The sequence below is a fragment of the Caloenas nicobarica genome, chromosome 3 (genome assembly GCF_036013445.1).
Source record: "Caloenas nicobarica isolate bCalNic1 chromosome 3, bCalNic1.hap1, whole genome shotgun sequence".
Lineage (NCBI taxonomy): Eukaryota > Metazoa > Chordata > Aves > Columbiformes > Columbidae > Caloenas > Caloenas nicobarica.
In genome coordinates, this window is record NC_088247.1 from 78,258,169 (window position 1) to 78,272,618 (window position 14,450).

At 39.1% G+C, this 14,450-nt stretch overlaps 1 protein-coding gene across 1 annotated transcript in view; it reads left to right on the forward strand.

Moving 5' to 3' along the window:
- Positions 1-12,403, forward strand: part of DISC1 (DISC1 scaffold protein) — a 180,821-nt gene extending 168,418 nt beyond the window's left edge. The window contains exons 12-13 of the mRNA XM_065631236.1: positions 4,109-4,219; positions 11,514-12,403. Of these exons, the coding sequence (XP_065487308.1) occupies positions 4,109-4,219; positions 11,514-11,669 (267 nt within the window). The 3' untranslated portion in view covers positions 11,670-12,403. The remainder of the gene's footprint in view (positions 1-4,108; positions 4,220-11,513) is intronic.
- The last annotated feature ends 2,047 nt before the right edge of the window (positions 12,404-14,450 follow it).

Here is a 14,450-nt window from a genome sequence, read left to right on the forward strand (position 1 = left end):
GTCGAATAAAAATGTTACCAGTGGCGTTACTAGGCATGAAAGGCACTGGGAGAAATCTTTCCTATCTACTTATCTGAGTTGTTGAACTTTTTTTCGAAAGAGGGTCTGGAGGCAGAAACTGTGGAATTGGTTGAATATTTAGAATTATTCTTGTATATTTTTTGAGATCACTATATGTTTTTTTCAATTTTATCTATAACTCTTCTTGATGTTAAACTAGAGTTCTGTGCCTGACCACATCTTTCCAATTCAAAATAAGAAAGGGCATATATAGATACACACACATATATATGTTCTCTAAAATCATAATTTATGTGATATGATCTTCCTGCATTTTTCATGTGATGCCTGCAAGTAAGTTCCTGAGAGGTGCTGCTTCTCTAAACTGTGAAGGAACTTCTTATTTCAACTACAAAGGCAGCTCTGTGATATGCAGATGCAAAAATAGTTTATCTGTACACTATTATCTCTGCATTAAAGAGGAAATAAGCTGCAGAATATATATATTAGGAGTTTAAAATTAATAGAATATAACCCCTGCCCTATGGAGATATTTTAGTTAAGCTCCAGTGCAACCATAGCTTTAAAGTTATGATGGGTTAAGTGTTAATATTAAATGGGCTTCAAGTGTTTGAAGACCTAAATAAGTTTGATGTGATTTTTACTTACTCGAATTTTCCTGCCTCCCTATATTGTTGTAACAATTCTGCTTTAAGCACATAATTTTTCTTAGTACTCATTATTCATTTATTTCCAAAGTAAACAGAAATTCTGTTAAATTTTTAGGCAATGCATTATGTACTCAAAATGTGTTAATTGAGGAAGAATACACTATATTTTTTCCACATGAGAGAGAATGAAGTTTTTATGTTAAGTGGGAATCTAAGTATTCAGTTGATCAAGAAATTAAAGCCGGTGAGTTAAAAACTATAGTCTTTTGTTTCTAAATATGTTTAGTGTGAGATCAATGCACCAATGAAGTCCCCGCCTGGAATTGCAACAGGGTAGAAGCTACTAGCTAAAGCTTAGAACCCCAAAATACAGGTTAGTACTGATGCAAAGCACTGTGTGAGATGCCTTTGGTACAGAACGAGCGCTCACCTGAAGTCTCGGGCGCTTTATCTGGCTGTAAGGTTTTATTTGAAAAGGAAAAGAAGGTGTCAAAAATGAGATCAAATTAGGTAGCAGTACACTCCTAAGTGTAGTCATCCAACTGTGCTGTGACTGTGGATTTCGTAATGTCATTATGTTTTTCTCTTGGGTTTTCAGGATCTGTGCACCTTAGAACTAGGCTGCACTTGCAAATTAGAGCCATTTCTGCCAACCGGGTATCTAAATGCTGTTTCGTGTTGCCGGCATCTTTCAACCCACCTGAAATTCAGTGAGGGGGTAGATCCGAAAGGCCCGTTTTTCCCTGGACATTCACAAACACAGTGAATAGGGAAAGATTTTTCACAGTGGATCTTCACAGCAGGGCTACACAAATCCAGCCAGTGTGCTTATCATTTAGATTAGCTGCCCAGTGATCTCCTTATGTTTTTATATACGAGACAGGAAACATCAGGGCAGTTTTAAAGTGGAGGAAATGGATCTCCTCTTACAGCAACTGATGATAGTACTAACTGGGTGAGCCATTGCCTGGATAAACGTTCCTGACATCAACACTATCCCAAGAAAGGAAGTGATAACATACTGTAATGCATATCTTTATAATGCTTTGTATATTTAAATATACTTAATGGCGAACATATTCAGGAGAGTACTATAACATGTGCTTTTTTAATTTGCTGTCTGTAGTAACAGATGACTTCAAGCCAGGACTAGAAATGTCAACATGTCTTGACAGCATGAATGTGAATCAAAATCTCATATACTAATAGTTCTTGATAAAAGCAGTGACTGGATCATACTAAAGTATTCGATATCTTGATGTTGTTGTAAGAGCAAGAATCTGCTTTTTATGATACTAGTTCTCCAGGATCTGTCCAGGACTACTATATTTTGTCAAAGTACACAGTCTGTAGTAAGAGTCTGGTTTGAAAATTTGTCAGAGCAATACTTGGAAGTTTGCGCATTAATTAAAAGCTGTTCTTCCTAAATTAACTATTCAATAATTGTATAGCATTGAGTGTTTTTGTCTTGTTTTTCTTGCATTTGAGATGATGGTCATGTAAAACCTGGTTTTCTTATGTGTAATTAACTGTTAATGAAAAATCAGTGTTCAGGGGTGGAGCTTTCTCTAGAAGGTCATCATGCTACATGTGCTCTCAGGGTACCAGGTTTTTACAATTTACTGACTCTTCTAGCAAGAGACCTAAGTTCTTTTAGACAGCCGTCATCTGTTCTTGCATGCGTGTCACAGAAAGATTCCCTAAAAGCTTTCTATTGTTATAAATTGCCTGAGTTATCCCACTACTGAAAAGGGTATGGAGTCCTGTTGGTGTACTGAATGATGATATAGCAACTGGATGGAAGACTTGTTCCTCATCTTCTGTCCCTGGTCATGAGACACGGAATAGTTGCCATAGGTAGAATGTGTACCTTTCTCCTCCCCAGTGCTCATTTTAAAAACAATGGCTCGTTTTTACATCTATAAATTCCGTGGAGTGCTGCTGTAGGTTCTGATGTTCAGTTGTGACTCTGAAGAAGGCTGCTTGGGTCTCCTACACAGAGCCAGTGACTCAGCCAGGTGGTTCTCACATTGTGCTTCTCTGCGACTAAGCTGCAGGTGTTTGCAGCGTAACCTCTTGTAGCCAGCTCGCTCGTCCAGAGTTACCCGTGTCTGGCAGAAAGGCTGGGAAAGCAAAAAGGTCAGCGCTCTGTGCCATGACAGAGGATGTGTCAGCAAGCAGAGCTCTTCTGACCTTGGACTCCGAGGTCTGGTAAATGTGTTTACCAAAAATGGGCAGCATTCCAACAAGTATTACCACGATTTCTTTGGAAGGCCTTTGATCAAAAGCTTGATTTCTCTTAAACAACCATTGATGGCTGCTGTTATAGAAACAGATCAGTGCAAAGGACTCCAAATGCTTTTTTACAGAAGAAAAACTGGCCACATGTGCGGCTCGCGTTATGGACGAGCGCATAGACTAGATCTAGAGAAAATCCAGTTTTGTGGATTCCAGATGATGTATGACTCCAGTTTTTTCAACATGGCTCCAGCAGAACTTCATCGTGGCACCATAATCTTTTACTTACAGATAACCCTTGTCATTCATTGTAGACAGCACTAAGATGCTTTGGGAGGGAGAGGAAAGGCTTGTCTTAGTGCTGCACATATTGATTTTTTTTTTTCCCTCCCCCCTCTTATATTTGCTGCTTATTTGAGTCATTTCTCAAAGAAGTACCCAATACAAAATATACAATATACAAATTACTCTTGTGCAATATGTCTGAAAGCAGACAAACTTATGGGAAGGACTTTGCAACTGGTTTAAAACACTCAGTTTAATGCATAAGTGTTTGTCTGCATAAGTTCTAAGTAGAGAAGCATTAGTTTTGAAATGTAGTCTTGTTTCATGATAACACAATAAAAAAGTGTATTTTCATCTTGTAATCTCTAAGACTTTGATGCATTTCTGTGATCAGTTGAGCAAAGTCCCTAAGTATTCCAGCCAGATTTTTCCTCAAAAAAATAAGTACATTTTGTGTTTATAAGAGATGCTAAAAGTGATGCTGGTTAAAATATTTAAATAGCCTAAAAGTGTAAATCATATTTACATGAGCAACTTGAAATTTAGGAACCTAAATGATGCAGTCAGTGTGAGATTTTCCTCCCCTGCTGTGGTGAGACAACAGGGAAGAAAGAGCACAGTTCAGTCTTCACACCCCTTTAATCCTCTGCTGAAATTGAGATCATGACTCTTTTCTGCTGGGAAATAGACTGAGACCACAAGCTCATTCCATTTTATATAAATCACCATATTATTATATAGTAACAACTTTTTGTCTCTCTGATGGGAATTTGCTTTCAGGCAATGTCTCAGCAGTGCGAAGTGTCATATCCCCTTACTAATATTTTATCTTCCCTTTAATTTGATGCAAATTTGATGTAGAAAAGTGCAGTCAGTAGCAAACATGCTTTCTTCTCTTTTTCAACTTCCTGTAGGAGTTCTTCATATTTTCTGCAGAGTTGGGAGAAAAATGTGAAGCAATAAGTGAGAAATTGGTGCATCTGGAAGATCAACTGCAGACTTCTGCCTGCAGAGTTGATGAAGGAGTTATTCATATCCTTTTTGATATAGCTATAGATATGTATCAATCTACGTAAGTATGTATGTATGTGAAATACTTGCCTTTCAGATTCACATGGAGTACTAGTTCTTAATGTAGATTAAATACCTTAAGAAGGGGAGAACTTATTGTCTTGCTGAAGTGGGCATTTTTGTCGTTGCAAGTTTTGCTGCAGTGTGTTTTCACTGTGATCTGGTCCAGCTTTAACTGATTTAAACAGAAATTAGTTCTTTGTAAATTGAGATTAGGCAATGAAATGCCTTTATTTGATGTTATAATCCTTTTGTTTGTAATACTCTTACAGTAAATACCTAGTGGACCAAAAGCTGTGTGGATACAAGCATCCATGCACCTGCATTTCCCAAACTGATTTAGCTAAATTAAGTGCTAAGTCATTGACTCAGACTGTGTGTCACATGTATTTGGGGTTTTTTCCTTTTAAAAAAAATGAGCAGCAGATGCATCATGTGTCATGCTACACAATGTAATCTACCTCTAACACTCCAGTGCAAGCAACCAGATGAGATGTTGTGTTAGACAGCACCCTTATCCCTTTCTGTGCTTCATCTGTCATTTGGTATCTGACTGAAGATTGCTTAACCTTTATGAAGCATTTGTTGGGCCTACATCTGTGGACATTTTTTTTTAAATTTAAGAGCACAGAGTATTTTTTCATTTATAACTTTCATAGAAAACTTATCACAAGAGAGATCTTGTTCTTTTAAGAAAAGGAAAAGAAATAGGAACCAACAAGGCTGAGGAAGATGAGAGTACTTAGCTGGTTAGGTTTTAGTGGAGAAGTGGTAGCAGGCAATGGGATAATGGAGAAAGATGAATAAATTGAGTTTGGAGAGATTAGCAGATATGCCTTTACAGATACCTAAAGGTGAGCTGAGGTGATGATGGTGCTAGAAGGATTCAGTTCTTCCTAAGCTGTGGTGGGCAGTCCTGCAAGAGAGAGTTTAGAGAAAGGATAATGAAAGGAGTGTGTGGAAATACCACTGTGTAATTGGGCATCTCTTGCCATCTCATTGCAAAATTCCTATTCTAGAAACTCGGTTTATTTAAAGGTATTAGAATGATAATCTTTAAGGAGGGGGTGGGAAGAAGGTACTGGGGGATTGCATCAGAGGGGTCACTAATTTGTTACTACTTCAAATGTTTCTTTTCTAAGCATTTCAATGTATAGAAAGATTATTTTTTTTTGTATTTACCACAGTTCATTTTGCAGTATTTTTAATTGTATTTACAGTATGCGTGCTCAGTTGCAGTTGTGTTTCCCAGATGCTGTTTGTGAGCATCCTTTGCAGGGCTATATGGATATGCGAGTGCAGAACATCTACTTCCTTCCTCCCTTATGTATATTTGTTCTCAAATTCACTTTTGTCATTGAACCTAATAGAAGAACACTGAGGGCTGTAGTTACGGGTTCTTTGCAGTGGACTTACATTCATATTCAAACCAAACAGACATGTCTGATCACAGTTACAGTTTACTAGGTAAGGTGAAATAAGCTGAAAAACTGCTTTTTTGGTTTCTGAAGAAAACACACTACAGGTATGTAAAACAGTAGTATTTGTATTTTCTGTAGAAAGTGCATGTTTCTTTGTAGTGGTTGAAAATGCAAGAGTTAGTTGAAAAAATAAAATCTAATAATTGAAAGTTTGAGAATAATTGTGTATTAGTCTGGTTCTAAGCCACAGTTGTCTGATATAGGTCTGATTTCCTCTGTTGGTGAAATTCAGCTCGCATTATCTAAGCATAGAAATGCACACTGTGTGATATCCCAGCCCTAGCAAGACCATCAGTCACAAAATAAGAAACCATGTTTAAAAGACAGGGACATACAAAGAAGCAGTTCAGGAATTCAGATACCCTTCATTAACATTCAGCTGCTATTTCAGAGGTAGTCCAGATCAATGTGCATAAAATGTTACCATAAAATGTAATCGCTGCCCTATAGTTCAAAAAGGGATGAGAAAAATAGCTACCACAGTGCTATAGACCTGTAGATTGGTTTTGCTTGTTTGTTGGGATGGTTTTGTTTTGTTTGGGTTTTTTAAAATAAACACTGCTCAGTGCCTATAAAGTAAACTTTCACTCATTGGTAACATTTCTATATTGCAGGAACTAGCACTGAGATTGGTGACAGTAATTAGCCTCAGCAGAAGAATTTATGTTTAGTAGATAGATCTGTTGTTTGCATGGTAGTTTATTTAGCTTTAAGTAAGGCAATTTCTTATCTCAAATATTGGATAACGATGCAGTCTTCTTTAAAAATCTGTAGAACTCCGGGAGCAGGAGCTTAAAGATCTGCAATTGTAATGAACGCAGGATAAATTTTCGAACTCTTGTTCACTGGTTATTTTTACCCTTCCTGTCATCCCCCCAAAAACTGCCTTACATGTGAATGTTACAAACTGTATTAGGTCAAAAGTCTAACTGGGGTCTGCACATATGTAAATTAGTCCTGTTGTCTGATTATTAAAAGACTTTTAAAGACTCCACTGAGAAAATTAAATTCCTGATGCTCTCAAGCCATTTGCCAATGTTTAGTGTGTGTCATAGCTTTGATTAATAATTAAGTTTGTATTAGAAGAAAAATCCCAGATGTCATTGTTTTTCATTCAACATTTTGATGGCATAGCACACTTAAATCAACTGTGCTGCTTGTCATAATTGCCAGCATGAACAAAGAAGAAATCCAGCTATATTTCTTAGTCCTGAGTATAGGCACAGACCCACTTGGAATTCTCATTAATTATTGAGGCTTTTCACAGCGAATACTAAACTGCACTTTTGTATTAAAAGTAACAAACGATAAGGAGGGGGGAAGGGAAGATCTCCTCTGTAGCATTATGACATATTTGCTGAATTCTATGTAGTAAAACTGAATAAACCCACAGAACATTCAATTATGGTTAAACATTATTGAGTGTATGAAAATAGTCCACGTAATTAATTGGAAAAACCAAAGGATGAGCGGTGACTCATTCTGGTGTCTGCAGAGCTGATGAGAGGTGTTACTTTCCTGACAGTAAAGGCCTGGAATTCCCAGTAAAATTAAATGGAGCCCATATTGTAATTTCACAGTCATTTTTGTTCTTAATTAGCAGTTACATTTTGATAGACAATTTGAATGCATATAATAGTTCCTCCTGGTGAAATGCTTTTGGTGGAAGAAAACCTGGCTGGACTATTATTATGAAAGCAATCTCCATTCCTCTCCCTAAAATGGGCATTTAAAACAGTTATTTTGATAACAGAATTTTGTGCCTAATGTTCATTAGGCACAGCAGGTCACTTTGCTAACCCTTCACCTTTATCATGTGTCAGGCTCTCATACAAGTCTTGGCTTTACACCAGCATAGTTTTTTGACAGGATCAGGAGTGTAGAATTAAGCCTAGATTGTACCTCACTGAGGAATCTTGCCCTGGGTGGACTCATAAGAAATCTTGGGATGCCACAAGAGTGAGAGGTGGCAATGGTGCCTCCTTTGTTTTTATTTTGGTTGGCAGGAGGGTGGGCTGTTCCCAGTGTGCATCACATGGAGAGAACGTAATTCCACCTTTTTATTTGTTCATGTCATGGTGGAGGTTGGTGAGTGCTTTTCCGCTTGTGTACTGCAGCTTCTTTGTCTTCCATTTTGTGCTGGAACAAGTGATTTGGAGACAGATCTGATATCCAGATTCCTGAAGTGAACAATTTTTCAAAATGTTGTGGTGGTTCTGTTGGAGTTTTTTTGTTGAGTATTTTTGGAAAGAGGGAGTATTTTTTTTTTTTTTTCTTTCATGGGAAGGGTGTTATGTTAGTTTGTAGAAACACACTGGCTGTGAAGGAGGTAGACAGGAATTGGGAGGGGGGAGAAATGGAAGAATCCTAATTAGGTTTCATTACCATGAGCACCCCTGTATTTTGTAAGGAGAAGTGATGGGCTTCCAAAGGTCATTTTGCTTGCTTGCTGTAAGAGCACGCAGGCCTCATATGGGAGCAGCAGGGACTTACCTGGTGTCTTTCCTTCACTCCCAAGAGTCTTCTCACTCCCACTTTCCTTCACTCTTCCAAAAGACCAAAAGCCAGGTCCTTCCAAATAGACATTGAATTGTCTTGCCTCTTTGCTTGTCCTTTGGCACATAGCACACACAATCACAGAACTGTTTAGTTGGAAGTGACCTCTTGAGATCATCTGGTCCAACTCTCTGCTCAAGCAGGGTCACCTAGGTTGCTTAGGACCATGTCCAGTCAGATTTTGAATATCTCTGAGGATGGAGACTCCATAACCTCTCCATGCAACATGTTCCAGTGTTTGACCACCTTCACAGTAAAAAAAATTTCTTTTATTCAGATTCGGTTTCCTATTTTGGAATTCTTGTTTGTTGCTTCTTGTTCTGTCAGTGGACACTAGTGAGAAGAGTATGGCTCCTTGTTTTTCTTTCCCACTTTTCAGGTATTTATGCACGTTGGTAAGATCCCCTTGAACCTTCTCCAGGTCGAACAGTCCCAGCTCTCTCAGCATCTCCTCATATGGCAGATGCTCCAGTCCATTATAGGAATAATTTTGGTTGGAAGAGATCCTCAGGATCATCAAGTCCAACCATAACCTAACTCTAGCACATCTAACCACGTCCCTAAGAACCTCGTCTAAACAACTTTTAAACACCCTCAGGGATGGTGACTCCACCACTTCCCTGGGCAGCCTATTCCAATGCCTGACAACCCTTTTTGTGAAGAATTTTTTCCTAATATCCGATCTAAACCTCCCCTGTCACCTTCAAGATTTCTGATCCACTGGCTATGAAACATTTCAGTTTTGCTTTTTCTCTATCCATATAATAACAGGGGGCCAACCAGCTGGAAAGCAGCTCTGCAGAGAAGGACCTGAGGGTCATGGTGGACAGAAAGCTGGACTTGAGCCAGAAACACATCTTGTGGCAAAGGTGGCCAACAGCCTCCTGAGCTGGATTAAGAAAAGCATTGCCAGCAGGCCAAGGGTGCTGATCCTTCTGCTCTACTCAGCACTGGTGAGGTCCTGTCTGGAGTGCGGGGTCCAGTTCTGGGCTCCACAGTACAAGACATGGACTTAATGGAGCAAGTCCAGCACAGGGCTTTCTCTCTCTACCTGAAAAGAATTTTGTAATTGCTTGGGATATTATAAACAACAGCCTGTAGTCTGAGACTCTGCATAAGAAGTAATTAAATTTCAGAGGCCTCATGGTGTTCATAAACTGAAGAATTTCTGTTTTATCAGTTAGGTTTTCAGTAGAGCATCTTTATTAAATTGCAGAGTTGTGGGCAGTCCAGTACCACTTATGAGAAGATGTTTTTTCAGAGAAGATGCAAAGCCTAATTAATTTTTCCTTGTATAGTGCTTCAAGATCATAGTATAGGATACTGCTATTACTGGTCATCAGAGACAGAATCCCTTTAGATTAATAGAGCTGTCCAGAAATTAGAAGTATGCATGAATACTCCTGGTGAATGTAAGACATCATAGTAAATAGATGTAAATACATAAAGATGAAATTTTGAGGAACAGATAACAGAATCAAAAGCAGCTGAAAGGCTTTCGAAGGCATAACTGTGACTGCCTGAAATAGCAGTGATTCGTGTAACTTTCCCATGCTTCTAGTCTGTCTGTCTTTCTAGTCTCAGTTTTTCAAAAGTAGCATCTTATTTTTTACAGTCACATAACCTGAGGGTGCCTTTTTTTTCTTGACTTTGCATTGACATCAGGGTCGAGTAAAACAACATTTCATAATGGATGAGCTTTGTAAAGGATAAAGCCTGTCCTTGTGTGTTACCCTTCTTGTGCGTTGGATTGTTGAAATTGAGTTGTTTCAGTGTCAGCCTGTTTCATTTCCCTTGAAGTGAATTTCTGGCTCTCTCTGAGATCATCTGATGACTTACTGCTAGAAATGAATTTATTTCTCTCTCCTTTTGGGGTCCTTGCCCTCCAGCCATACTTGTACTGGAGGCCTGAGTGGGGAAGGGTTGGGCCCTAGGGCTTGTTCACATAGACTTGGTTGTTGGTTTAGACCTTCAGCAGGCTCTGACTTTTCTCATGCTTGCTGTGCTCTCCATAAGCCATGGAAGAGAAGGTTGCTTGTCTCACTGAGCTACACCTAGTCCTTGCACTTGATTCAATAATGGATAGTCTCACTGACATGAGATTACCAGAAGGCCGATGTGTTCGATAGTACAAAATGTGCTTAGTCCCAGGAGAGGCAGGCTAGTCATCAGAACAACAAGCTGGCCAGTTCAAAACTTGTGCACGTCTCAACAGTTGCCACTGGCTCCATGCATGTCCTATCTTCATCTGCCAGTCTGCTCCCTGCTGTACCCCTTATCTTCTTCTTGCCCCCACCTGACACCTTTCTTCTGTTATTGTGGAGCTGGAGGAGGGAAGTAGAAAGTCTTTTAACAGGCTGAGCCATTTGCCATCTTTTTCTTCCCAATTGCCTCACAGGAAACCTGAACTAGACAATGGCAGATAAAATGTGAAAAACTCCTTTCTTAATGAAGTATTTTTACTGAATTATCAGATGATTTTCTGGTGGCCTTTTTCCTTTTAATGCACAACAGTGCAACTTTGATGCTGCTTATCTTATTGCTTCTCAACTTGTTCAAAGCATTCATTGTGGAGCTGTGTGTTGCATTATATTTGTGTTTTCTGTGCTATAATTATACTGATAATTCAGCTGAGATTAAAGCCTCCTGAAGGTAAGTAGAGCAGAAACATTTTCTCTGCTATAAGCTAGTTTTGCTGCTTACCTAGATTCCCACCTTGCCTTTCAGAGCACACATCGTTGAGCTTGCTAATGCCACAAGAGCTGTGGCTGCTTTCATTATATCTCAGACTGCTGCTGCTGCCCTGCTGCCTTCACCTGGGGGGTCTGATCCACCCAGATCTGCATCTCTGGCTCAAAAATCTACCCTCCACCCAGGAGGGAATTCAAGGCTGGTGCTGCTGCCTCCATGGTGCAATTTCTTCATCTCTTCCCTTCCCACAAGAACAGCAAGCAAGCAGTATCTGCCATCCCCTCCCTTTTTTAAAGTGTTAATAATGCTACTTGAGAACTTCACTTTGCCTGGATTTTTTTTTTTTTGAAAGCAAGTGTGAGAAATGTATTAATATTTAATCCAAACAATTTGGAAGAAATTGAAACTACAATTAGATAGCCATGGCCATCTGTTGTGAACAGCAGAACAAGAATTTATTTAATAACTTGGAAAGAGAAGAGGGACTGCCAATCACCTATAGATTTATTCCTTAATAAAGCTTGCACAGTCTCTACAGAGGGAGATCCAGGTGGTGAAGGAGACACTGCAGACCATGCTGGTGCAGCTTCAGCCAGCCAGGGAGGAAGGAGAAGAAAAAGCTGGAGGCTTCCTCTGTGACAGCTGGTGTCCAGGAAAACAAGATGTGAAGGAATAATGAGCAGAAAGAGCTGGTAGAATGACATTAATTCACAAAGGGCTGCTTTTAGTAACTGAATACTGTTTTACCAAGCCTCAGGGATCTCTTCTCTCCCTGCATAACTGATAACTAAATCAATTATGGACAAACAGAGCCTGGAGGTCTATCATCAGAAGTATTCTACACCGCCTCACAAGCTTTGGCACAGATTGGGAAACAGCTTTCAGAGCAGAGCATCCTCTGTAAATGTGTAGATTACAAATAGATACATTTCAAGTGAGTCTGCAAAGTTGTCTTTAATGTCAGTGAAATGTTCTCCTTGAAGACTCATAAACAGTATCTGCCTTCTTTACTCATGCATTTTTTTGCCAGATTTTAAAATGTAGTGTTAAACCTGGAATATCTAGTATTTCTTGAAAAATAGCTATAAGAATAATAAACTCTCTTCTCCCCTGCCCGCCCTTCCTTTGGCTTGAGCAGCTTTCTTACACTGAATATATTTTCACATTGCTGCCAATAATTAAATCAATAGGATGAAATTCAAACTAACCACGTCCTTTCAACTGAAATTTGGACCTCAGTTACACGGTGGTATCAAGTACAGTGGAGGTAAATAATAGCAGCCCCTATAGCAGTAGTCTGTTTTAATACCTACATGAAAAGAGTTAAACTTACTTTAGTATTACAGGGGTTGTAAAGCATAAAAAAACCCACCCCATACTCGATATTGGTAATGTGTTCCTTATATTTAAATATTGTATGAATAATAAGTGATTTAAGTCTCCTTGTAAGATTTATTGCTACTATTGTATTACTTTGATCTTCCTTATAAACTTCAGAAGGAATGCAGATACTTTTTGCAATAGATATGTATGTATATATATACACATACATACATAAATGTATTTTTATAGGAAATAAAAGCAATGTTCAACTGAAGCCAACTAATATAAATGACCTATATTTAGATTATTATTCAAAACAGTTAATGCCTTTAGGAATTCATCATGCATTTATACTTGGATACCAATATATATGTCACAAAAAATTCTGCTTCTGCCATTTTGTTGCAGAGGGAGAATTTAAAAAAAAAAACCCCAAACTTTTTTATTTTTAAAGCCAACAGATGATTAAACTGAATTGCAACTCAGTACTGTACTTTGTACTATTTTTCTGACATTTTTAGGATGACTCCTTTCTGCTATTTCTATTACTTATTTTATAGCCACATTGTGAAGGTTTTTGCAGCTTTTCAAGGTCATTGTGTTCATTTTCTTTGTGTGTTTTAATACTAGTTGAAACTTCTACCTCAATATTAAGTACATAAGGAGGGAGGAAAAAAGTGCCAGGCAGCTGAGACATACAACAGGGTTATAATTGCATCCAGGAGTATACGGTTGTCAAACCAGAGGAGCAGATCTGGGGTGGCTTCTGTAGTCATCATATCCTCAGAATGGAATTACAACTCTGTAAATCAGAACATGGTTGACTTTTCTCAGTATATAATGTATAGGTCAGCATCCTTGTTGTGGTAAAGACTCTCAGATCTTTACCTCGCATGGACTCTGCTACTTGGTTCCCATCCCCAGTCTCAAATGGAGGTCTCTTCCTGCTCTGCTGCTGCTCTGGTTGGCAATTCTCTTTCTCCAGGCTTTGCTGGACAGTCCCTGTTCAATACCTACCTCCCCATAGTGGATTTGGCACTTTCTGAAGCTCCCCTGGACAGATGAGCAAGGTGTGTGCCTCCAGCTCCAGGCAGCAGCCTGTGCACAGAACCAGCTCCTCTGGGAAACCCTGCCTGGGGATGGCAGTCGGACAGAAAGCACTCATGGAAACCCCCATGAGGACAGGTAAACAGGAAAGAAAGCACACTGACATTATAGACTTTTCTTAGAGGTGTTTCCTTAAGACCAGCAGAAGCTGCTTGTGGGTTAACACCACTGAGTTTCCAGCAATGAGCATTTATATAGGACAATGAGGACACTCCAGAGATGCTGGCCAGTACACTAAGGTTGCATGTCTCTCCACACTGAGGGGTGTGTGGAGTTTTGTCCTTTGAATATGTAGTGCTTATAATGTAAATAGTTGGGTGGGCACTGTGTGCACCTTAAAGCCAGGATCAGCCACAGCTGAAGCATGAATATGCCTCCTTGCAGCAGCAAGGGCTCAACAACCTGGACAGTAACTACCCATCACATGGGCAGGCAGGAGGACAGCACCCCCATTTGCACTAGCAAGATTTCTTTAAGACATTCCCATTCAATTAAAAAACCTGTGTGGCTTTTGTATTTCTCAGATTCAGAGCACCGCTGCATTTTAATAAAAACTCAGCTTATGCAACCACTCTAATAAGACACTGAGCTCCTGAGGAGAAGGGAAACTGAATCAGTCATCATTCATGTCATATTTCTATTTGTTAACATTTATTTTATACATAATGTGGACTACTACTACTTTAATTTATTATTCCATTAACTTCACTGTTTGTTGTGGGAAGTTAGAGTCAGTATTCATTCCTTTTCTCAGACATGCTGATTAATAAGCATACTAAAAAGAAAATAAAAGTATACTATGCAATGATATATCAGCTGCCTTTTATCTGTGGATAGAAAACTTTCAAATAAAGACAAGTATGTTTTTAACTAGCCCAATGTCTGTTTGCATTCTGTGCAGTGTACAAGATTTTATAAATTTCATCCTGATGCAGGGGGGTGGATGGGGAGGGAGGAGAGGAATGAAGAAACCATGTGTACGGGCTGTCAGCAACAGTGATTCTTCTGCTTGAGAAAATTCTGTGAT